The sequence below is a fragment of the Mauremys reevesii genome, linkage group 1 (genome assembly GCF_016161935.1).
Source record: "Mauremys reevesii isolate NIE-2019 linkage group 1, ASM1616193v1, whole genome shotgun sequence".
NCBI classification, from domain to species: Eukaryota; Metazoa; Chordata; order Testudines; family Geoemydidae; genus Mauremys; species Mauremys reevesii.
The window spans coordinates 257,217,827-257,244,088 of NC_052623.1; the positions used below are offsets into that span (position 1 = coordinate 257,217,827).

The 26,262-nt window shown below is 42.8% G+C and overlaps 1 protein-coding gene across 1 annotated transcript in view; it reads right to left on the reverse strand.

Moving 5' to 3' along the window:
- Positions 1 to 293: 293 nt before the first annotated feature.
- The window catches only part of AGK (acylglycerol kinase), a 54,401-nt gene continuing 28,432 nt past the window's right edge, over positions 294 to 26,262 (reverse strand). Inside the window, exons 4-16 of the mRNA XM_039482194.1 lie at positions 24,529 to 24,608; positions 23,149 to 23,224; positions 21,722 to 21,814; positions 20,683 to 20,715; positions 18,592 to 18,686; positions 16,346 to 16,415; positions 15,436 to 15,515; positions 13,397 to 13,454; positions 10,834 to 10,981; positions 9,480 to 9,577; positions 7,026 to 7,096; positions 2,281 to 2,365; positions 294 to 747 (exon numbers count right to left, since the gene is read on the reverse strand). Of these exons, the coding sequence (XP_039338128.1) occupies positions 610 to 747; positions 2,281 to 2,365; positions 7,026 to 7,096; positions 9,480 to 9,577; positions 10,834 to 10,981; positions 13,397 to 13,454; positions 15,436 to 15,515; positions 16,346 to 16,415; positions 18,592 to 18,686; positions 20,683 to 20,715; positions 21,722 to 21,814; positions 23,149 to 23,224; positions 24,529 to 24,608 (1,125 nt within the window). The 3' untranslated portion in view covers positions 294 to 609. The remainder of the gene's footprint in view (positions 748 to 2,280; positions 2,366 to 7,025; positions 7,097 to 9,479; positions 9,578 to 10,833; positions 10,982 to 13,396; positions 13,455 to 15,435; positions 15,516 to 16,345; positions 16,416 to 18,591; positions 18,687 to 20,682; positions 20,716 to 21,721; positions 21,815 to 23,148; positions 23,225 to 24,528; positions 24,609 to 26,262) is intronic.

The following is a 26,262-nucleotide window of genomic DNA, read 5'->3' on the forward strand; positions in this document are numbered from 1 at the left end:
CATAAGTTGAAGTCACAGAAGTATTTCCCTCCCTCCAATACAGTAAGACATTATGTAAGTGCATTGTGGGAGTTTTATGCCTTCCTCTGAAGCATCCATCACTGTCAAAAGGAGATGGGAGATCAGACTAGCTGACCCATGTATCTGTTCTCGTGTGGTAATTCCTGAACTTCATGAGCTCCCCTCCCATTAACCCCAGCAGCATCTTGTTCATAGTTTTTCCATAAATTCTAGAATTCTCAGCTTTAAACACAGGTAAGAAAGATGGCTCCAAACGCTCAAACCCATAGAAGTGTGTTTTCATTCCACTTTAATACAGACTTGCAGTAGAACGGTAGCATCTGTCTTACAGCACTCATCTGTAGTATCCTACATGGAACAGTGACGGCTTCTTTAAAAAAAGACACCCCTAACTTAATCTGTTTCTCAGAGTCAAATGTACACTTTTTACCTCTTTGGTACTTGCCAAGTCAGCAGTTCCCACCAAGGTGCCAATACCTTGTGTGTTTACTAGCCAAGTAACTAATGACTCAATGGCGTTAATCAGGTTAGCGCTCGCCTGAGTGACCCCGAAGATCCTGATGAGATTGGTCCCTCTGGGGTGACTTCTCATTGCACTGCTGGCTGGAGCATCTGTTTTCTCCTTCTGGGGTCACAAAAGAATTGGAGCTTCCGGGGTAACAGTTTCACTTCTACAGGCATGGCCTCATACTCCTCGCTGTCTATGCCAAAGGAGCCCTCGGTGCCCTGTGCAGAATCAAGCGTAGGTCAGACTTAATAGTGCTGTAACAGTGGTACCTGTGCCCACTTACGTCTCCGCTTCAGAGTACAGCTGGGTTCTCTGCTGGGTCTTGACCCCCTCTGCCTTTCAGCCTGTTTAGTCTCACTACTACATAGAGAGCTGTTACTGGTTGCACATAATGTATTAACCGACACTCACGTAAAATATTACCTGGCTTAGTAACTAATTGGCAATTTGGCAGGAATTAAATGCTAGATCGCTTAAATGATCTGCATTGTTGAGATTTAAGGATTCTTTGCCCTTGGAATTACTATTTACAGTTGGGCAGAGTTTGTCTTTGAGATTGGAAAAAAAAGTAGACAGTGAGTATTTTTGTTCAAAACAATCCCGCTCTCACACCTGTTTTACACTCACACACACAAAATCATCAGTGATTAATGCCAGTCATTCAACATGGTAATGGCTTTACCTTTTGTACATAAATCATGTCCTTGTCTTCTGTTACTAAAGGCCTCATCAGCAGTTAAGGAGTAAACCAAGTTTGTCTTGTTAACAGACCACCTATTTATACTTGACTGTATCCAGCCCTGAGCTGGACAGTTTTGCACCTATTTTCAAAGCCACAGATTCTGATGATGTCGAAGCCATGTGTGAACGAGGATACTGGCTAATGAAAACATTCATTGTTCAATGTGGTTGCCTGGGTGAGGACTTTACCAGAAGAGCAGAGTGCCAAAGATTCTCTCAACTGCTGGGAAGGGCCACTCGGCCAGGGAATGGACCTCATTCTCCATGAGGCAGTTCAGGTCTCTGAAGAGGATTATAATAGCTAAAGATGTGGATGTAACCTAGTAGATCGACTCTATATCCTTCCAAATGCAGGGCCTACTCTTCTTAATAAGATGTATTGGGATGTTAAACCCAAGCTAACATCTACCCCGCTGCCTTATTTTTAGGAGGCAACTAAAAATGTATCTGCTCAAACACTTCTCAGTGGAAGAGCTGCCCACTTATCTAAGGTCTTGGGATTTATATCTGTAGCACCTTTTTGACCATTATTTCCCACCTGGCCTCAGCTCAGTTAGCATAAACCCACACCTCTGCTCTCCATCTTTTCACCTCTGGCAGATCCCTTCTAGACTAGCAATTTAAAGAAAGATTTCAGTACTCAGAGCCTAACCAGCAGAAGGGATGTGCACACACTAAGACGTGAAGTTTAGCAGGAGGCCATTTTCCTAGTCTACTCACACTGCAAGCGTGTTGACACTTTTTGCTGGCCGAATGGACAGGAACGAGCTGCTTCTGGAGCTGGGCCACAGTTCCTACACTAGCCACAGACATGTACAGCAGTGATGCCTGACTGGGGGTTACAACTTGGGTCTCCTGGTTTGGGACCCATTTGTCTTTCTGACTGGCTGCACTGGAGGTGGCTTGCCTTATTCACAGTGAGGACAGCATGACCACCTGTCAATGTGGGAGCTGGGGTTTCTTAGCGTGTCACATTAAGAAACAAGTGACCCAGCTTTCCGGCTTCTCACCTCTGAAAGCTGCAAGATGCATCTGCTGGCTTGGACACACTGACTTCCTTCGGGGCACAGCTGGGGGTCACACATCTTTTGACTTCTGTTCAAATCAAACGAGGAAAAAGAAACATTAGCTTCCAACAGAAGCAACCATGGTTAGGGGTGCAAGACATATAGGAGGGTCATTTCATTTCTTCCTTTCAAAAGAAAGTATGAGCGCCTTTGTGGTTGCAAGCATGAGGGACAGCTAGCGCTTTCTGGACAGCTAGTGCTTCCTATGCTTTGCCACACAACTGTCAATTCATCTCAATATTGACCTTTAGCACCCCAAGCTTAGTGATGCTCTGGGTTTGTCCTGAGCAGCATCTCCCCACTGTGTCATCTCATAGGGTGGGTTTGTGATGTCCACTTACATGCAAGCTGTATCATTCCTGTCTTCCTCGTATAGCACCAAACCCACAAAAATTACTGATGGCCTCAAAAAATGTTCAGTAAATAGTTACGTGATTGAATTCAGAAGTTAGAATCAGATGTACTGGGTTTTTTAAGCTAGTGTTTGACAAAAGTTCTTCCAGTTTCATCACTAGCACAAGGTAAAGCAAAGGTTGCTTTATTAGTTTCACTCCTGTTTGGAGGTACAAAACACATTCATTTTACCTAGTCTAAATAAAACGTTCACTTGCATAAACTTTATCAGTCTGCCTCTTTTAGGTACTTACATGACCTCCATTGCCTTAGTATATGATCACCTCAATCTTTAATATGTTTATGTTAAACAGTGTATTTAGGCAAGTACTATCATCCCCACTGTACAGATAGGGAATGGTGCAGAGCAGCTAAATGACTTGCCCAGGAAGTTTGTGGGAGAGCAGGGACACGAATCCAGGTCCCCCACGTCCCAGGCCAGCACGCTACCCTCTGGTTCATCCTTCCTCTCCAACTGGTAAAAACAATACTCTCATATATTCAGATCCTTTTGTTTTGTTAATTTATCAAGGGTTAAATTCACCTCAGTGCACAGAGGCAGCACAAGGTCTATGCATTCCATAAGTCCCATTAATGTATGCTTCATTTAGAGGGCTTCAGTGGCACACAGACCTTTTACTGACCCTCTGTACAAGAGAGAATTCCCCCAAACCCCAAAAGAACTGATCGCTGTATGGCTCTTTCTGCTCCCACATGCCCAGGCAGGCAAACAGAGTAATACAGTCCCAACCTTTGTGTATTGTAGCTCTCAAGAAGCAGGCCAGAATAATCATGGCTATTTCCACACAAGAGTTACAGATCTCCAAAACAGGTGGAGTTACTGAAGTATTATCTGTCCAGGGTTGTTCTATTAGGGATTTTCTACTCTTACCAGGGGATCAACGCGCAGCGATCAATGCATTGGCAGTCGATTTAGTGGGTCTAGTGAAGACCCGCTAAAATCGACCACAGATCGCTCTCCCGTCGACATCACATAGTGTGGCCCCCGCGACAAGCAGATCTAAGCTACGTCGACTTGAGTTACGCCAGTCACGTAACTCAAATTGCGTAGCTTAGATCGACTTTTCCCTGTAGCGTAGACAAGGCCTAAGGCACAGAAGGCTGTAACAGGCTGATAAGAAAGGAAGGGGGGTTCAAACATCACTCAATAATGGATGTCCCAAGAATATATAATCAGGAAATCCCCCTCAAAAGAGTGACGTGCCTTTGGGAATGCAAACACTCTTAGAATTCATGCTGTGAAGTCATGGGGGATAGGGGATGAGGGAAGAGGACCACAAATGGGGGGGAGGACAAAGCAACAGAAAGGAAAGCTGAGATACCACAGGAAAGGGACAGGTGAGGAGACAAGCAATGTAGACATTGGGAAGGTTGTTTTTAATCATCTATATTAAAAAGATGAATGAGTGAATTCAAGGGAGTTAACATTCTCATAGCAGTATATAGGACTCGGAATCCTGCAAATACATCTGTGCAGGCAGATCCCTCTGTCTGCAAAGGGCCCCACTAAAGTCAATGGGCCTCCACCTGGGTCCAGAGTCTGCCCATGTGGATCAAACTGCATGATCAGGGAAGGCAAGAGAGAGACAGGGAACAAAAAGATCAGGAAAGAGAGGGTGTTAGAGAAGCAAACAGGTATGCAGCTAGAACCAGTGTAATTACCCCCCCAAGAGGTCCTATGTAAGGGTCATAAGGGGTTTACTATTTATTCAGATCCTTACTCTGGTCTCTTACGCAGAGTAAGACAAAAGAAATAAAGAAAGAACCAGGAACAAAAATACCTAACAATAACAATGTTTTCATAGGCAATGATATCCCACTATATACTCTAACCGCCCCCCCCCTCCACACACACACAGGCAAAAGGCTACTCCCCGAATCACACCACCAACTGGCAATACATGCTGTCGCTGGAACACATCACAAGAGAATGATTATCCCCCTAGTCTCCATCAGTGGCCAATGCTAAACAGTTATGAGGCCCCCAAACCCCATCATAACACATACCAGTGTACAATGGAGAAATGCCTGACTTACTCCACCTGGTAACCAAGCTCATGCCCTTAGGTGATGTCCCTTATAATTGTATACAGAGCTCAAGCTGGGGAGTGGGAAAGAAAATTAGTGGTGGTACATGGGGTATCTCCTTTTCCCCCCCCACAGAGCAGCAGTTTGAAATGGGGCTATGATGTAATCACCTCAACTTAAATATTGACTTAATCCTAGCTGCAGAGGCTTGTTATTATCCACGTCTGAGATCTACAGTCCTGGGGCATGGTATGACCTAAATCTCACTTTGCAATCCAATGGCATTCAGCCTCCAGCACTCTCTTCAGGTTCCAAAGCGTCCACTACTTTCAATCTCAACTCATCTTCTGGTTTCCCACATAGATTGCAGAGAGGGAGGCACTATCAGTCCTGACGGATTCACCCCAATGCCTGCAGAAATACAACATTTCCACAAATTTCTCCACCCCGTGGCTAGGTAAAAAGGGGCAAAACTCCTCTACACAAATGATTCCTCAAATGCTTCCAAAGACAAGCTTCTCTGCTCTGGTGGCTGGCAGCAGGGACTCTGTGATGAGGTGGCTTTGATGGTGCTGTCCTTTGAGAGCTTTTCCTTCAGGTGGCATTTTCTATTGGTGTCCCTCCCAGTGGCCTGGTTTGGTTCACCTCTGGCTTTTTTTAATCAGTCTTCTGTTTCGAGGATTGAGCAGACCCTCTCCCTCTATTCTCTCTTTCTTGATTTACCTACAAAATTCTGGGAACTAAATTAAAAAGAGGTGTTGGGTGCATGCAGCCAGCTGCATGAGGTTACATTCTTCAGAGGCTTTCTGCACGAAGGTGTAACTGCAGTCACAGAATGTGACATACTGCTGGGAACCATGTATCCAATCCAGCTGGGAAACAACCTGTGTTGGGTGTGTTGGTGGCTGACTGTGAATGGAAGATACTTTTCTCTCTGAATTCCCACTAATTCACTGGCACCTTCCTGGTGGTGAGATGTCCCAGGCAAGACCACAATCTCCTTTTTTCCCTTCTCCTGGTCAGGCAGATTCCTTTTGCTGCCGATGGTAACAGTATCATAAACATTTCCTTCTATAAAGTCTTTACAGCACAGATTCAAATGGCAGACAACCTACAATCAACATGGCTGATGCAATGTACACCCAGTGCCACCTGATCTTATGCCACTTATGTATTCATAGTTCTGGAGATACTGTTCCCACAGAGGTAATACGGAGTGCTCAAATAAATTGCCTGCTACTGCTATTAATATTGTAAACAAGGTACAGACATGCAGTAACCATGCGGCACCTAAAAGCTGCTTATGACATTTCCACACCTTTCCATCTGGTTTCACTAGAGGGGGCCCTAGGACTGGAAAACAGCAGCTGCAACCAAAAGATCAGCCTGCTGGAATAAGCGGAATCTGATATTGTGGGAGACTCCTTGTGACGCTTCTCTCGAAGCCTCACACTCCACTTCAACAAGGACTAACTGTGATAAACTTGGTATTGAGGGACGTTAGAGGAGGTAGGAAAGAAGCTCAGATCAGCACTGAGTGCCTCCTAGTGGCTCATTTACAGAGTAGGAGAAATGAGCATCTCACAGGAAAGGATCCCAAGCAGAGGGGAGGGGGTGAGAAGACTCCAGAGCTCCTTCCATGTACCAGGCACCCATGCCTGGAACCTCTGGTTTGCCCATGCTGCCACTCTATTTGTTCAAGTCCCTTCTTAAAATGCACTTCTTCCAAGAGGCCTTTCCAGCTGAGACCTCACTTCAGAGATGTGTTAGTGAGCTGAGGGTTTGAAGATCTTTACCCCTTCCCTTAAAAAGTGAATCCTGGCACTAACAAAGGCACGTGCCAAACATCACCGGTGCCGTCACATTGATTCTGCTGTATCCCAGCCCCCACATCGTTCATCTAAGCTGCAAGCTTTCTGGGGCAGGGATGTTATCTTCCTACCTGTCTTTAAAGCACCTGGCCTCTTGATGGTGTTATACCAATAACAATGTCAGTCAGCATTAGAGGGGAGGAAAGGGGGAGGGTGCAGAAATCGTAGAAGGTAGGGAGGGGAGCTCTAGCCACACAACATTGGCTTTTGCTTCCAAAACAAGAAAATTAAAATAAACCTGTATTTGAATGAACAAACCCCACAATCACCACAAGGCATTCCCCACTTTTGTCCTTGCAGCACAAAAGCCAAGAAAACACAGTCAGTTTTGTGACTAGAAAATCTGATGGCCCACGGCAGCCTCCCCGTACTCACCCCCTATTTATGAAGTCTCCTTTGCCGACTGTATCTGGTTCAATGCAAATATTCATGAAGTCATCTGTTCGCTATGGAAAAGATTTAGAATCCAAATTGTTAGTGTTTCTGCAGCATCACACCCTCCATACTGCAGCATGTGCTGGAAGCCCTCTTTAAGGGAACAGCCCTTTTCCACATCCCGGACTGTCCCACAAAAAAGAGGGTTGAGTTGTATTTTATAAGGAATGAGAGGAAAAGAATTTATTTTTTCCTGACTTAAATGGTCAGCATCAGGTTAAAAATGATACCTAATAATTCCTTACCAACCATTATTCTGTACCAAACACTAAATCACATATTCAACAAAAATATTAAACCAATTTTTATGATCGTTTTACCGTTTATGACATTGGTTTCTTTTTGCATTCCATGCAACTAGTAGGACAATGAAAGTAGGCTGTTCAGTCTGACTTCTGTTCACAATACAGTAGTTCCTAGTCAATGCTTCTTTCAGGTTCTTACGTAGCACAATGCTGCAACATTTGGCCAGCAAGTGCTGCAAGAGGAAATGTTTATTCGTTTAAAAAAAAAAAAAAAAAAAAGATGCCCACTGGAGTTAAAAAACATGAATGATGGAAGCATTTCTTTTGGTCCTTGATTTTGTAAAAGCTTATCTGTAGGAAATGTAGATTTGGGGTCAAAGTATATCTGACATTGTCCCTTTAAATTCCCGGCTCAGTTGACCCGATATCTTGATTTCCTACTTACTACATACGCTTACGTCAGGCCTGTACTAGGAATGTTTGCCCTTACAGTAATGTTGGCTAGGGGGTATGATTTTTTTTAAACAACATTTCTATTATGGCAAAAGCCCTAGTGTAGTTTCAGCCAGACTGGCAAAGAAGTTCTTTTGCCAGTATAGCTTATTTCGTCTGCGGAACTGGTGTAAGCTACACTGGAAAAAGCACTCTTTTGCTGATATAAGCTGAATCTAAACTAGGAGGATTGGCTGATATAGCTATACCAGTCAACCCTATCTAGTGTAGATCAGACCTGAGCCTGGGATGGGAGGGAGGAAGGAATGACTCATGTTACTCATCTGAGATGCCTATGGCTGATTAATGAGCTATGTGATAGATTCCAAAGAGTCTCTGTCCAGTCCCTTCAGGCTGGGGGGACAATGACCATTATCTGTGGTCTCAGGGATGAGTGTAAAAGCATGGAGAGGGGATCCAGATGGGTGGGGATAAGATATGATATGAAGATGCTTGTTTAATGGGGGTGAAGCTGCACTTATGTAAACTGTCTTGTTCCTCCAGTCACTCACTCAAAAGGTGGCAAGTTCATGGGGTTGCACTGGTGACCACAGCAGTGAGCACACGCCCCTCCCCATTGACTAGTAAAGTGCCACTAGCGCTGCTGCTGCACAGAAAGGCCAAGTGAATGGAAATGAAGAAGTGGCCCTAGGGACCGGATTATGGTCATGGAACACTGAGTTCTTCACTTTAGATCACAGGTTCTAATCCAGCCCAGCTCAGTAGTGACCAAAGCTGTTACCATCCAAGGACTGTGGATGCTTTCAGTTCCTGTTGGCAGCCTGTGCAGGGAGGCCAAAGGCTGCGTGGAAATTAAACTATCCCCGCACTGCCACATTGTGGCATGTTGGGGCAGGGCAGTATGGGGAAGCTTACACTAAGTAGCCTGTTTTTAACCTGGTCCTATAAACAAAGGGCTTTGATCACTGAGAATGTCAGTCCAGCACTTTCCATCAGAACTAAAGACTTAAATCAACCCAGAAATCTTTGCTGTGATATCCTTGCTATGAAACATGGACTCCAGCCAGAGATGGTGTTAGGGGTGCTTGAAACAAACAGCAGCATATTGCGCCAAGGAGGCTCTCACGGGGACAGCTTTACTTGTCTCTTCCCCGCCCCTCACAAAATAAATAAATAAAAATGACCAGCTCCTGTCCTCTTTAATTTAAAATGGCCACAGTCCTCGTTTTAGTGCCAGCGTTTCTGAGTCCTTCGCTCTGTAGCTGGCAGATGGACAGGGTCAACATTCCAGGCACACATCCAGGCTGAGTGCTTCATTTCAGCATCAGTAAATAATATCTCCACTTTTCCATGGGGCAAGGGGAGGAGGTGCCTAACCCCTGCCATGAAAGCTTTAGGATTTCATTTGGTTACTGAAAGCTTCCTGTTACGCACACTCTGCCCTCTCTGCCCCAACCTGGCTTCTGCAATCCAGTCTCACAGGATCTTTATAATGACCCTTAAAACTGGCCCCCTCTCAGATTTTTCTGCAGTCCCACAAGGACTCCTCGTTCTTTTTGCTGATACAGACTAACGGGGCTACCACTCTGAAACCTGTCACAAGGACAGAGTTTAGTCTGTGTAGTCAGGAAGATGGGAGTTCAGTGAGGAAGGAGTGCTCTGCATGGAAAGGGATTTATTTAGACGGTGCTCTTACTGTCAGGTCAAGCTGCCTGTTCTGAGTTGTGATGGAGAGTTCAATGGCGGACAGCTGCATTTCTTCCCAGGCCTCCAAAGTCGCCTCCTGGGGGATTTCTGAGAATTCAGAAGGGGAGAGACCATTAGCCAGAAAGTAAATTACACAGACTAGAGATCCACTGCTGTGACATATGAAAGACCGGTGCCAGTTAAAGTGGCTCTGTCCCATTATTTCCACAGGCTTTGTTTCCTTCAAATGTAAAAAGTGACATATAGGGAAGGGAAGCTGTGCGGGCTGGGGCGGGAAAGTTAAGTTGACAAACAGCACATTGCACAAACACTTTAAAAGCAGTCCCTAGTGACCCCAGATTGACAGGTCTCTTGGGCTCACAGAGCAAGAGCACTTAGCAATCTAATAAAGGGATGTAGCCCCACTCCAACAAAATCCAAAAGCTGTGACGTTTAGGGTGTTGTGCTAATATTTATTTCCCACAGACAATGTCTCCTCATCCCTGTCACAGCCTATGCTCATCACTTAGTCCTGCTTTTAGCTCATCACTGCATGTGTAGGGCTTCTGGCCCAGAAGAACTGGATGGAAGCCCATCAATACCAGTGGAGCATGCAAGGCACTCTCCTGAGGGGCTGAACTGGATGGAAGCCCATCAATACCAGTGGAGCATGCAAGGCACTCTCCTGAGGGCTGAACGTGCTGCCCGTGTGACACTCCCACCCCCTGCTGGGCCAAGGACTAAGTGCCAAGAACTCCTAAGGGGCCGGGTAGTGGACCAAATTTCTCACTCCTCTCGATATTTGCTCTCCATCCAGTAAACGAGAACATGCTTCCTCTGAGGCCACCATGGCTGTCCAGCAGGAGGAGGGATTCAGGGACCACTAGAAAGTGGCATGATTGGCCCCCTACCACCAGAAGTGCCTGCACTGTGTCTCTACAAAGTGCTTGACTTCTGTCTACTTGGGCATTCCATGCTCATGGCCACTGTGTCTGAGCACTTGCTGGCCCAGCTAATAGCTGAAGTTCTTGTTGTACGTATTGTTTGCTGGGAGCGGGCCAGAGCATACAAAGTACTTCTCTGTCCTTTTTTTGAATGTCGTTATTGCCAAGCTAGCAATAACCATGATGGCCGCATCCCTGCAACCAGCCTGACAGGGCTTTTGGGATGGCGGAGACAGTGAAACAGGAGGGAAACCAGAAATAAAACCTGGACAACGTTTATACACTGCAGTGGAGTCTAAGGATAAAAGCACGCGCAGACAGGATCTGCTCCAGTGGTCTCCCCATGAAACAGCCTTACTGGATGGTGCACTGTTGGATAAAGCCCATCTCTGAGTCTATGCCCACACACATGCTGCTTACCCTTTTGGGGAGATGCCCAGTACAGTGAAAGCCTTCTGTAAATCCTCACATACAAAGGGGGTCTGGACAGCTTCTCTTCTGGCTCCTCAGGGGGTCTCTTGGTTGGGCCCAAATACGTAAGGGAAGCTTGATGTTTCTGAGGCCATTCCTTGGATTTACCCAAAAAGGAGGAAGAAAAATGACCTTCTGGTGAGCAAGCATCTGCTTATTCTGTGAGAGAGAGTGGGAGGTGACAGCTACATTCCCTTCACAGCCCGAGGATCCCACCCCCTCGTAGCCCACTTTAAGGTTCTCCATCCTTCAGATTCCCATGTGGGAGCTGACATTCTCCCAGCTGGGAAGGATTACACAAGACTCCAGAGCCTGTTCAGCTAGTCCTCCCTAGCAGAGCAATGAGGTGTATTTCCTCCCCGGCAGAGGGCTGACTGTGTGTTGCCTCTGCTGCAGGAGGATGAGAGAGAGAGAAATCTGTACTAGAAATCCAGTTCTCCTGCCTGGCAACATACAGAACTAATCATAGGGCCACAGAGGCAGCTCCAGTAACTTTATAAAGCATTTGAAAGGCAAAACACTAACATATAGCACACTGTTACTAGAGCCCTGCAAATCTGCGGTTATCTGCAGACCATGTCTGCAGATCAGAGGCAGATACAAATTTTGTATCCGCGCAGGGCTCTAACTGTTATCCGGAGATATTTCTGATTCTAACGCCAGAACTTTAGAGGCTAAAACAAAACATTAGCTACTCAAATAGTGCCTGTGGCTAAAACTGGGGACACCATTTACTTCCTTTTTTAACTAACTTCTAAAAGACTAAATACATACCCAGAGGGAATAAATGATGCCAACCACTGGCTTGGTATTGAAATTAACACACTACAGAAATTCAGCTGATAGCCCAGGTGCACAAGGTACATATATTCTTCTTTGCACAGGACAATGGCGAGGACTGGAAGCCAAAAAGTTACAAGCTTGTTTTGGATCATAGGACTCAGAATGTAGAGCTCCTCCCCTCCACACCTCTATGCATGGTGAAAAATTCCATCATGGCTCACGGTCACATTAATAGGACTGATCAAATTGTTCAGAAAGAGCAGTACAAGCATAAGAATATTAATGATCCTGGGGAAAAAGCAGGGCCTGAACTTAGTATTTCTTCCAAATTACTGATATGGCTCAAAAAGCTGCAATGTTTTGGACCATCATTTTAGAATAAAGGAGAATAGTCACTGTAATGACATTATATACAATCATGGTAAGTCCTTCACCCTGACTATTATGATCAATTATGGTCACCCCATTTCAAAAGGGGTACAAGCAGAAATTGGAAAGGTGCAGAGTAGGGAAGTGAACATGATTAGTGGCATAGCAAGACTTTAAAAAAAGAAGAGATTAAAATAGGTGGGACTATTTAGTTTAGAGACGAGGTGATAAAGATAACATGGTAGAATAATGAATGACACTGAAAAAGTCGATGAGGCTCTTCTGTCTACAAGGTGGCTCTCAAGGAAATATAAAGGCAAGAGATTTAAAAATGAGAAAAAGATTTTTAAAAACACAATGTATAAACAGCCTGTGGAATTCACTGCCACTAGATATCACTGAGGCAAAGATCAGAATGCTCTTTAAGTCAGACATTTATGTGAACAATATGAATATACCCAGTAATGCTAGGTAAGATATAAATGTATACTATTATCAACTCCTCTGCTTCAGGATCTAAAGACAACCCCTAGCTGCCTGGGGTTAGGGAGAAACTTCTCTCACGGACATGCTACTGCATAACTATCAATTATAGAGACTTATGAAGCATTCTGTGCCGGCCACTATCACAGACAGACAGGATGTGGGCTACATGGATCTGATCTGCTGTGGCAATTCCTGAGTAATATCATAGCATTTTTATGAAGGTTTGTATGTTTTAACGTTAAGGGGATCAGGAGGACAATCTGACTAGAAGTGCATCACCTTTAACACAGGTCAGATGTTAAGCTTCACCCTGTCCTTTAAAGCATCTGAAAACTTTAAACTGAGATATAAGCAATTAACCTTTGTGTTTCAGTTTATCCCACCTGGGAGCCTCTGTCTGATTATCAACACTCGTATGCAGTCTAATTAGAGGCATTTTTTACATCAGATGAATAAATCAGGGTGACACGTTACCACAAGGAAGCCTGAAGACAGACTGAATTGGAGAAAGATGGCTGAGCTCTCTCTACCAATTATCAGGTACACCAGCCTCTCTCTAGTTTCAAAAGTGGTTATTAGCTCCCTCTAGTGACTTTGACTATGGTTCCAGCAGTCCCTCAGACCAGGAATTTTACAATATATTGTAAGAAACAATATACCCTGCTCAGAGCTTCACAATTAAGGCTGTATGTGTTTCTAGGTATATCAATTAGCTGAATTTCCCTCTTAGTTTATGTTGTCACTGGAACGCCTCAAAGGAATTATAATGAATGGAATATTTCTCCACATACAGAGCACATACTCTGCCTCTCTTCCCCCCTCGCTAGGTATACTCTGCTTTTTATTTTTATTTTGTAATGCAATAATACTTTACCTTCAGTGTCTTGAAAAAGTGAGCTGCTTTGGTTTTTAGAGGCCCAAGGTACCAGTATCTGAAAAGAACCGAAGCAAAATTCATGAGAAAACTCAGGGGGCACTGGGTAAAGTAAAAATCTTCCTTGATGCAACACATGCCAATGTATATACATTTGCTTTCCATTGAGGCTTATTCTTGTGCACTTGAACTTCAAGATACAACAAAAATGACTTATACAAGACCTATACACGACAAGATGTGTAGTTCCCGCAACATAATGGCAGCAATATGTAATCATTAGCACTTTTCATCCAGTGATCTCAAAGTGCTTCGTGAAAGAGAGTATCACTATCCTCATATCACAGAAGGAGAAACTGCAGCACAGAGAACTTGCCCAAGGTTACACACCAAGTCAGTGGCAGAATCAGGAAGAGACTCATGTCTCAAGACCCATGTGCCATTGCTGGGTTGCACAGATCGGGGAAAGGAACTACAAAACCTGCACTACAGGTGGCCCAATGCCTCAGCAGCAGAGTGCCACCAAGTTATCTGACACAATCCAAAATGACTCAGGTTCTCATGGTCAACAGCTGGTGGGATGCATCTCAGCAGGCTGCATGAAGGGATGGGATGGAGGATGTGAAATCAATGACTTCTGAATTAAAGAAATAGATGCTCCTAATGCTTACTTGCCTGAAAGTGCTCTCAGACCAAACAAGTATTTAAATAATAAAAATACAGTTACCGTAAGTACTGGATGACATTTAATGACACACGCAGAAGGTCAACATAGCACATGAACTTCAGCAGCTCTGGAGAGTAGGAGACACAAACTATATAGGCTTCCATAAACCTCAACCAGGATCCTGCCACCCATGTTACACTGTCACCACTAAGCCACTGACTCATCTGTCTGCTAACTGCCTCCCATCTCCAACATGACCACCACCACACAAGACCACAGACAACATCATGGCAGTCCCACTGGAGAGTGTCTACACTGGAATGGAGGGATAACCATCAGGCAGTCCACAGAGGTCCCTGGAGCCAGTTACTACTCTTACGGTCCCCTGAACTTGTGGCTCAACTTCATCTGTGCCACACCTTAGCTGGTGCCTTCCCTTCTACCTATCGATGCAATACGGAGTCTGAAGCAGACCAAGTCCTGCACAAGGACATCACTGCACGGGAAAGATCAGGGGCTGGCAGTGTGTCAGAATGAGTGAAGACGTGGGAGTCTAGCCACTGGCAGGAAGGCTAGTGGGTGTTTAGGGAAGAAGAGAATGCATCCCATTAGCTACTGGCCATGGGAAACTTGGGGCTACATCTAAGAGGCACTCCTGTCACACAGTGGCAAGCACCTTAGCGCCCTCACCAGCCGCTGAACCCCCTAGTGACAAAGACTCTGATCCAAGCCAGGCCTTGTCACCCCATTATGCTAACTCCCGACCCCTCATCTGCTGACTGAGGTGGTTCATTTATGAACTACCACATCCCTTTGCTTCCCAGGCACCCAACAGCTGCAGTACAGCTCAGCACTATTCATTTGGAGCAAACCCAGCATTTATTAGTTTAGTGATCAGAAAACAATCAGCAGACAGTACATTCCATGCCACTCCTGGCAGGAACTGAAGGACATTTCTATTGCATCTAATGTTCTTTACTGGAGTTGAATTACATTATGAGTGAGTCTCTGTGAGTGTCTTTTCCTTGGTGACTGATGAAACCCAAGTTACAATTACTCCTCTCAGAGGGGACTCAGGAAAAAGTTTTCCCATTGGCCTTGTCTGTGAAAGAACTTCCAGAATTGGACATCACAGAGCGAGTGTGAGGTTAACATTTTCAAAATCAGGTCAGCAGAAAGTAAAATGCTAAATGCATATGAAAGGGAACATTGAAATGCCTGATAGTTTATCATTGTAAAATGCTATGGAACTTGCCCATGTTTGTCCTCTTCTAAAGCTCACAAGGACCTCACTGCAAGATTTGGGATGGGAAATACCAAGGGGTATTAAAAAAAAAGGCACAGCTACAAAAACCACATTGTATTTCTTTACTTGCTAACTTTAACTCCTGCATCTCTGTAGGATCCCCATCTTAATCCAGTCACTGCAAACACTGGCTGCTCCTTCTCTCCCTGTAAAGAAAAGCAACGAGTGCACATTTACATTCTTTTCTGCAACCATAAAACAGTCACTCAGCTAATCTATGACCAATCCCAGAAGCGAAATTTTATAGCAAGGGTGTCCTACAATAACCAAAACCAATAAGGATTGGACAAAGCTCAAGTGGTACATTCTGTCTACTCCAACAGAGAGGAAATCATAGCTGAAGGTTTCCAAGGTACCAGCAGTTCACTTCGATTGCACACCCAGCAAGCACTATTTCAGTTTGTGGAGCCCAGGAGCACAGCACCACTAAGTACCAGCTGGAAAGACAGCTATTTGCTCACAGAACAGATATACCAGAAAAGGAGGCACTCGGAAAGGTGACAGGCATGGTCAAAGGTTTTCCAGTCTCAGATTTTCCATGATGGCAGGTTATTAATCCCAATATCTACACAAGATGTATTTTAAATCAATTCAGACAGCTATTATCATCCCATTCCTCCAGAAATACCAGGATTTGCAAGTTATGCATTCATCGAGCATTTTCAGCCTCCCTAAAACATTTTTAAATACTCAAATATTTCCTTTAGCTCAGAACATCCCACTTTATTGTATGCAACCCATTAGGAGGGCAAATGAAAGAATTTCCACTATAACGACTAATGTCATAAGCACAAAGTGATGACATCACTGACTGGAGGGGGAATATTCTTGTGTAAACATTATCTAACAGGATTCCCCAATACTATGGAGAATGGAATGCCAGAGTGCATGAGAAATAAACAGAAAAGCCTTCAGAATACTGTTTTCACCTAAAAGCGTGAGTGGAGGGTGCCATTTTTAAACAATTTTTTTTTACCTTGATCTGCAGTACATCAAGTGGAACTGTCTCTCCCTTCAGAATGGCCAATGTAGCATCAGCAACGTGTCTGAAAAAAAGCCAGAAGGCCACAAAAAAGCAGTGTGGGCTTTTGAAGTATTATTTATTTGTATTACAGTAGCGTCCAGAGACCGATCAAGATCAGGGCCCCACTATGTTGGGCATTAAATAAATATATAGTAAGAGACAGTCACAGCCCCAAAGATCTTACAATCTAAACAGTGTGTTATTTTCTTATAGGATGGGAAGCAAAAGGAGTCAGCAGTAATCAATGACAAAAGCCAGTGTAACATTTTCAGAGAGGTTCAGCATCCAATTACTCTTAAGGAACATGAACCTACTCTATTCCCTACCTCCTTAAGTATTCTAATTGCAAATTTCTTTTACTATTGGCAAGCAGAGAATGTGCCGGGGGTCCGTGCATAGGATTGAACTCAGTCAAAATACAGGTGCATATTACTGCTATTTTTGCAGTGTATCAGTGCACTTATCTGGACAAGGGAACACACTATTTATTTCCTTGCACAAGACAAGATTCATTCCTTGTTGTCTTAGATTTTGTGGGCTTTGAAGGTAAGACAGTGACTGTTGATAAAATATGGGAGAGATTGAAAAATACCATTGCTCTTAGCTGGTGTAATTTATAAAAATGATTCAGGGATTTAATGTACGTTATTATACTAAATTAATCTATTCTACGCTCCTTTAGCCTTATATTGTGCCCATCATTATTGCCAATCTTAACCCGGCCTTCCTGCTTCTGATGATGGTTGCTGTTCATCCCCAGGGTTGATATTAAACCATGGCACATGGGCCTCAAAAGCCTTTCTCAACAAATTGTTTAAGATTCTGTACCACAGTGCCTGTTAAACATGTTTAAGGTACATTTCCTCCTTCAGTCACCGAATAAGACCTGAGGTCAAGATTGCGCACATTTCCCATGACAGCCGGATATATAAAACACTTTGGGTCAATCCAACATCCACTGAAGTCAATAGGAGTCTCTCCATTGGCTTCAGTGGGCCTTGGATCAGTCCATTAAAGAAGGAAAAGGAACCTTTTTCTCCATTTCTTGGCTCTTTATGGCTTTTGAACTCAGAATTTAAGTCCAATAAGCAAAGGAGGAATCAATGTCCAAATATCTAAAATGTTACTATTTATCATTCTTATGTCTGCACTCAGGTTCTGTTACTAATATGGGCTGTTAAGCAGCTTATTGACAAACTCTTTTCAACTCCACCAATATATTGTGGTCCCCATCTATGCAAATTATCATCAACAGACAATGAGATCTCTCAATTCAAATGGCTTCTTCAAAGCCCAAACACAAATTATTTTTATCCTACTGTTGATTAGAGCATTGTTCATCTTGTTGAGCTGCAAAGCACTCTGGGAATTTTAATGAAGGATCAGATGTTATGCCAGTTTGGCTTGCAGGCACTGTGTATACCAGCAATGCTTCCACAGAGCAGAATGCTAATGAGTTACAGTGACAAGAGTGAACAGAGCTCACAGTGAAGGGAATAAATCCATTAGTATGGGAGAAATTGGAAGGTAGAAAAACATGGGGAGAGGAAGAAAAGTTGGTTAATTAACATTTTTTAAAACAAACAGAAAAATAAGCTTATGTTTAACATAGCAAAATGCAGAAATATGATAACTACCTGACTGAATCAGACCCATGGTCTGTTTTGTCCACTATCCTGTCTCCTGGTGACCAGGAGAATCTTAAACCGATGCTTCAGAGGAAAGCAGAAGAAGCCCTGCAGTGGGCATATATGGGATATATTGTCCTATATACTGGGGAAGTTTCTTCCTAGCACCTACTAGGTAAATATTGGCTTATACACTGAAGCAGGAGAACTTGTATCCTTTCCAAAACCGTTGGGTTGTTTAGTCTATTTTATCTCTGGCTAGTCTCATTATCCATATAAATGCCCAATCCTTGTTTGAATCCTGCCAGGCTCTTGACTTCAAGGGTATCTTGGGGTTGGGAGTTCCACAAGATAAACTGTGCATCCTAAGAAAAAATATTTCCTTCCATGAGTTTTAAATTTGCCTTAAATTTCATTGACTATCAGGCCCTTAAGATTACCAATTACTGTGTAACCCAGAGAGGAAGGGAGGAGAGATAATAGAAGAAAGATCTGAAAAACCCAAACTATCAAGCAGCATTTTCCCCTCAAAAATAAAACCAAATCTCCCCCCTCACATGCAAAACTTACTGGACTTGGTTTAAACTTCCAGGGTAGAGAGTTTGGCTCAGGGTACTGGTCTTTCCAAGGGGAATGAATCCAATAGGAATCTTACTGAAGGTAGCCTGGAAACATGAGGGAAGTAAATTCACATTTGCATCAGCTGAATTAAGCTTCCTGTGGGGACTATTGCCCCCTTGGCATTAAGCAGTCAGGCACTTCCCGAAACAAGGCAGTAAACATGTAATGACTCAGAACATGGCATCGGAATCTCTGGACCCACCAGTGCCAACTGGCTACAAAGGAGCTTTCTGTAATCATTAGGAGCATCATTACACAAAGGTTGGCAGATACACACTACCTAATGTATGGATTCTGTCAGCAATCTGCCATCTCTCTGCAACTCAAAGTGGCATCTGAAGCCCTGCTGCACTGAATCTCATTTATCTTTGCAGAAGCCCTCTTGGTAGAGAAACCTTGCACGACAAAGATTTCCTCAAAAGAAAAAGTATGAATTGATACAGCAGAGGCTTTGATTGTGGAAGTCATTGCCTGCGTTGTTTTCTGGCCCATGGTGCAGTAAAGGCCTTGTTGCTGGAGCAAGCTAGTGCATCACCACACCACAATAAACTGTGTTCCCTGAAGTGTGTAAGCAAAACAATGTAAACTACTGTATATCACAATGTTCTCTCTCTCTCTCTCCTGGGTACTGCAGCTTGTAGCACTGTGACACTGCAAATCCACATCAGCTAAAACTGTATCCCTTTGCCATCACTTTTACCTGCTATCCCCTCACTTGTAAGCCCTTGCACCTCCGAGCACCCTCTTCTCACTCTACACAGTGTCATTTTATAGCTTGCAAGAGACTGGCTCTTTGCAGGCCTACTTGCTCCTACTTTGCCTTCCCACTTTACTAAAGAGGGCATCTCTTTAGCATCTTTAATAGGCTCTTCCTATAATCAGAAGTGTTGTTAAGACACAATCCGTAAAGGGAAGACAGCACAAGCAGGTGGGCAGATCGGCAGGAAACCATTGCCTCTAGCATGTGGATTGTCAGTAGGGACAAAACTCTGTGAGGTAGGAGAATTCTGTGGCCCAAGAAATGCAGAATCAGAAGCTCTGACTATGCTACAATGAACTCCCTCAGCCTGCAGAATAATGCAGCATGCAAAATATTCCGGGCTACTGTAAATTATCATAAACTGCATTGCACTGCACTATCTTTCAAAATGCTATCAAACGCTCAAAGTAAACAAATGGAGAAAACAGAACATTCATTCTTTTTTCTCCATTCTCTTTCAATGATAGGGAACTTAAGGGTCAACTTCAACAATAAGTAGTACAAAAAACTGCAGAGAAAAATGTTTTGTTGTCGTCATTCGTTTTTTAAGTTCACAGAGTCCCTTTTAAAAATTACCGGCTTATTTGCAAAGTTTCAATATAAAATGGTTGTCTTGTCACAGTCAGACAAAGTAATTGTGTAAGCAATTGCCAAGAGGATCATCAGATCCTTGTCTGGACCATTTCATTGTCTTTTTTCAAGGGTTCTGCCAAGACGTTTTGGAAGCACTGCTCCCCTGCTTTGTTAATTAGCAGTGTCCCATCCCTGGTAAAACATATCATCACTTCCAGTACAAGTATGCTAGCATAAGCCCTTAAAATTTGCTTTCTGCGACCATTTATGTAAGTAGAAATTGACTGCTTGAATACTAACGTTAAGTGAGCATAAAAGGAGTAGGAGCACAGCCGCACTGATTTCAGTTTTAGGTCACAAATACAGAAAATCACTTGTATTTTTTTCGACAGCTCTATTGCCAAACAAAAAACCAGTCACAATTGGGCCACAGGCCTTTGAAAGTTTTGTCTGGCTTCTGCACATTCCTTGCTCTGTAACTAGAAGCCCCGCAACAGTCTGGGCTGAGAGCCATTCCACTAATTGAAAACGGGAGAGAGAGAAAGGAAGTGGGCAAGACTGCAGGATACTAGCATGGCTGACTCATTAAACAGCAAGCTAGCCTTGGATTATCTGCAGAAGTTTGCTTGGACCAAGATGCTCAATTGAATGCCTGGGATGTCGCCCTCAGATATAAATTAAAATAAATAAAAACCAAACACCCTCACCTCATCTGCTCTGCGGAGGAGTCCGGTTATGACCTGAAAGATAGTGGAAATATTTGGCTTTTGGATTCTTTTGTGCAGTTACAGTAGAAACCTATGAAATGCAGACATTTGCTGTTCAGAATAGATGCACTTTTATGAGGCCTCCAATGTTTTATGGAAGGAGCTGTAGTTTCTTACACAGAAAGGGGTAAATTTTCTGTACCCACCATAGAGAATGGCAGGGGTTTGAATGTACAATCACTGACTGAAGTCAACATATGCATTTAAGGATGTAACAGAACCAGATGCTTGTGCACGTGTTATGATGGCACTCAGTGTGCTCTTAACACATGAGGAAATACTAAAAAAATAATCAATTTTAAGGCCAGAAGGGACCATAATCTAAAACATATCTTCCAGAATAGGGTGACCAGACAGCAAATGTGAAAAATCGGGATGGGGGTGCGGGGTAATAGGAGCCTATATAAGAAAAAGACCAAAAATCGAGACTGTCCCTATAAAATCAGGACACCTGGTCACCCTATTCCAGAAAGGCATGGAGAATCCGCTACTTACCTTGGTAATCTGTTCCAGGGGCTAATCACCCATATAATATGAAATTACTGCACACAAAGAGCACTCTATTTTGAATCCTTTGTAATTGTTTAAACATTCTTTGTCTGCATCCCTTGCTCAGGACAATGAACCCCACTTTTCAGTCATTATACCTTTCTGGTTTGGGTGTGGAATATCTGCAGACTAGTTTTAACCCAAAAGCGATGGGATGTGTGTGCATAGGAGGGTGTGTCTTTTCACAGAGTTTGAGTTATGCTACTATGAACATCAGTTGCTTGGGAAAGCATTTTCTGATTTCTTTATTGCCCAGTAACTCTCAAGTGGTTTCATTGTCAAAACTAATCCATGGTATGTTTTGGAATGAACATGTCTCAAATCAGAACTATAACATTCTGCAACTATGTTACACAACCCTTCATCTTTCTATCCCCAATATGGTATTGTGACTTTTTATATACAAGCCAGGAGAAAGCTCCTACAGTACCTCCTGTACAGTTCCATCCCCTCCTGCAATAATGATCAGGTCCGTATTTTCCATCAATTCGAGCAGCTTTTTTGCTTGTCCTTCGTAATCTGTCTGAGATACCAACAGAGACCAAGGGTCAGAAACTCAGCTTACCATGCCTATGGCCGCATGTCCACAGATAAGTCTGTGATGCATATGATTTGCTCTACTATTGGTCTCGTCAAAACACCAAGCACTTATTACATTACATGAACAGAAATCACTTCAATGATGAGTGAAACAAGTCCCCTGCTTAACAGCACTTCTTGTTGAAGCAGCTCACATGCCACAGTGAACCCCAGACAGATGTATTTGGAATACAGTTGTATTCAGCGGAAACTGCATGGAGAATTCAGATTGACTGCATGTAGTCTAAAAAGAACTTAACACAAACACCTGGATTTTCACTCTTGTTCTTGCAAAAGAAAATATCACAGGATCTTTTAATGGTCATCAGTGCTAAAAACTGTAGTTTTGTCTCCTCCAAAAGAGGCAGCCCACCCAGAAGAATAATGCCTCTAAACATGCTGGGGAAGTGGTTCAGTGTTGACCAAGAGGGTACAATGTCATCTACTGAACCACAAACTCCACTTCCTGCAACACCTCGGTTTTTGTAGTGGTACTGGCCCAGTCACATTCTGCTAAACTTGTGAAATCTAAAGCAGCACAGCTGCAGTTTGATAAGAGACTTGTAAAATAAATACAAAAAATAGAATTTCTTCTTGGGTTGACACTATATTTTTTTAGTAGAACAAACACCAATAAAGATAGGGGGTTTATCATGGAAATAACAACACAACCTCATCAATAAGGCTACAAGACAGAAAGATACATACATAAGAGTACACATATCTTCCAAAGAACAGTTTTTATTGCCAGTGTGTAATGAATACTAAACAGCCAACATATCAGTCTCAAGGATTCTTCAGAAACAGCAGGAACCCTTCACATTTGCTTTTCTTTTTCTTTCCAGGGAAGGCTCTATGCAAATTCACGCCCCTTTGTAGTTTAGCATCCCCCTCAGGAGAGGAGAACATTTCATTTTGGGGGAGCCATTAAGGTACGCAGGATTATTTTTAATTAATCTGCAGCTCTCAACTGGATCGCAAAACTTTCTCACATCAATTTTACATGTTGAGGCAGAACTGGTAACTCCAAGGACAGTGTGGACTGTGTGTCTGTATTACCATCTGACACTCAAATATTTGGGAGAGTCTCCTCTGAAATATCAGTTATAGAGGAGTTGCCTCTCACACCCACACACACGTACACATATTCTCAGTCAACCCTATTGAAAATTAAAAAGAATTCAAACTGTCTTTAAATTAACTGGGAGGTTTAAAAACTCAGCATCAGTCCAAGTTCTCAGCATAACACACAGGTTAATATAACAGATAAGGTCTTACCTTAACTATGGTTATATCCAAGCCAGATAAATGTAAAATTGGGGCGGCATTCTTTTCAAAAAGATTTCTTGCTTTTCTGGAGAAAGTAAGGGGGAAATTATTTAATCACTGAGGAGAAGGGGAGGGAGGTGGTGAAAATTCAAAGCAAAAAAAACAAACAAAAAAAGAGTACATGTTCTGTGAAGCAAGTCTTTCAGCCTGTCTGTCAAAAGTCAGTCGCAAGAGGTGGGTTTTGTTTTGGTCCAAATGTATGAATTTTCTAGACTGATTCTTAAGTATGTCAACTTTTTTATGCAGTCTTTATAAATGCAAAGGAGTTTTTTTAAACATGTTCCAAAAATAATTAGTAATAATCAAAACAAGTGCTTGAAAGAGTAATTTATTATTTAATATACAATTAATGTGTTATGGAGCACTGTGCCTTAAAGTCATGAAGGAAGCAAACTCTAGTTTCAGAGGGGAAATATTTTTAAAGTTACTTGTTCTATATATTATTTAGTAAGTTTAAAAACAAAAACTTTACCTGACCTTGTTTTGGTAAAGCTTGCATGCATTTTATGCCTGGAACTGCATAATAAAATAACTATCCCATTAATTATACATTACTAGCAAGGAGCAGAGCCCGGGAATAGAAAACGGAGACTTTAAATTATGGACACTGTACATTTTTCAAAGATGAGTGGTTTGTCACAATTCCACTCCAGCGCCATAGGACAAAACATGCAAGACAAAGTACTTCCAGAACAGGTAACTCACTTGTCCTTTAATATTATTCACTGAACCCCTCCCCAGATGTGACAGGGAGTATAGCCAATCGGCAGGGATAGACACACGCATTGCCAGCAAGCAGACCATTTTTACCAACACAATTTTCAAGACAACTGTTGGCATTCTCTAGAAACCCAACTCGGTGTCTTATTTAAGCATGTATACCATGTTCAGTGGCATGGTATGGGGCAGGACCCCTTCCCCAATGGCTGGCTTCCATGCAACAGGGTCATTGGTTGCCTCTGACTGTCACAAATGTGGAAGACATTATTATTGGTTTTTATTGTTGCTGGGGAGGAAATCAAGGTCACTTGCAGGAAGGGAATACTGATGGCCCCAAAGCAGGAAACAAGAAAACCAGCAATGAAGGAAGCTTAAAATGATTTGGGATTCATTCTTTTAACATAAACAACATTTTATTTAACATCTATATCTTGATCCAACATTTCTGGTGCAACTAGCGTAAGTAAGAGTTAGATAATACCAGGTTTGAGTGGAGTGGAGACACACTTGAGCCTAACAGGATGGCTGGCCTTCACAATGAAGGACAGTTTAGAAGTATAAAGAAGGGGTGCATGGGATGTGGGGAATGAAGTGTAAGGGGAACTTTACCCTTTGCAAGCTGCTGGGTTGAGAAAAACTGTTGCTTTCTTCACCTGCATGTTGGAAGGAATCAGCTGGTTGCCAAACACCTAAATAAGAAGAAAAAAAGGAGGAAACAGGGAGTTTCTCTTCTAAGTCACCTGTTACTAGAGTTTTAAATAACGTACAACAAACATCATCATCATACCCTCACCCCACACTACATACAAATGCCTTCACTGTCAGGCCTATCACATAGGTTCTCATATTAGCAGAGCCTACGATTAATTATTATTTTTATTAGTAATTCCTTGTTCCAGTGACACAGGAAATTTCAAAGGCTGAAGTCCTCCTGAGCAAAAAATTCTCTTTGTCTCTCAAGTCTCTGACTCCCACTACCATTCTTTATTTCAGACCTACATTGTCCTGCCACAGACAGAAATCTTGTGAGTTATTCTTGATCCTAAACTTCTTTTCCCTCCTACATATTCCTCTAATGTCTACCTACCACCACCTCCACAGCATGGCCAGAATTTGCCCTTCTTTTGATCCCATTCCAGCTGAAATCCTTACTAAGACTGTAATCACTTACTAGGCTATTGGTATTCCGTCTTGTACATTCTCTGTAAATTCATATCTTCTAGGCTTTCATCTAAAGGGGGAAGGAACGCTGCAACCAGACTACTTGCTCTCACATAGAGCAGCACCTTCCCAGGCCTGTGTTTTTAGACTCCATCAGTGGATTCCTATCCCACCTCTGTCCCCAGTTCTAAATAGTGCCCGTGGTTCTCAGAGCTCTTCATGGACTTACTTCACTCAGCCTCTCATACCATCTGCTCACTCCATTCCTGGCCACCTTTCTGTCCTCTTCCCACAATTCTTCGTTGTGGGGATGGGCAAGGGAAGATTGTGCTTTCACCTGTGCTGCTGCCCCTCTGTAAAACTCCCTCCCTAGCTCACTGGAAGGCATCATCACTCCCATACCAAACCCTTACAGCCTTTATTATTAATACTTTTTATTATTTTTATTGAAGTAGCACATAGAAGCCCCAGTCGTGGACCAGGGCCCCATTGTGCTAGGTACTGTACAAAGAAAAAAAGATGGTGACTCATTTTACATGGGAACCTCTTCAAAGCATTTTGTGATGCCAAATAAGGTGGCCACTATATAAAAAAAATCTCATAATTTAGTGATTAGCTGTTCAAAATAGTAATTAACTCCAATCACCACCTTTATTATGGGAACCCGAATTAAGAAAAAAATTATACAATTAAAAAATAAAATTCAATTATCCTTCTAAAGTAACTGGAAAAGCAGGGAAAGGAAAAGGGTGTATGAAAGTGGTTGTTGGGGGAGAAGAAAGGGGAGGGGGAGGAATCAAACCATCAGCTTTTAAGTTTTATTTGAAAAACATCTGGGAAAAGCCACTGATTAAATTTTATTACAATTGTTTAAGGGAAATCAGCAAAAATGAGGGCCCTCATTAATAGTCCCCTGGTATGTTACAGCTGTTAAAAACAATTAATAATTCACTCTGGGGGAAATGTGATATATTTATTTGTTCTAAACAAACAACCCGTCACTCTTATGATTTATGACTAATGACAATCATTTCTTTATGTGATATACTTGAGAGTATTTCTGTAGAAAATTCCTGTTTTAAAGCGGGGAAATTAAAAATAATAAACAGAAGAGTTTTTTAAAAACTGTTTAAGAGTCCAACATCATGAAAACAACACAGGAACATATTTTAAAATGATGTA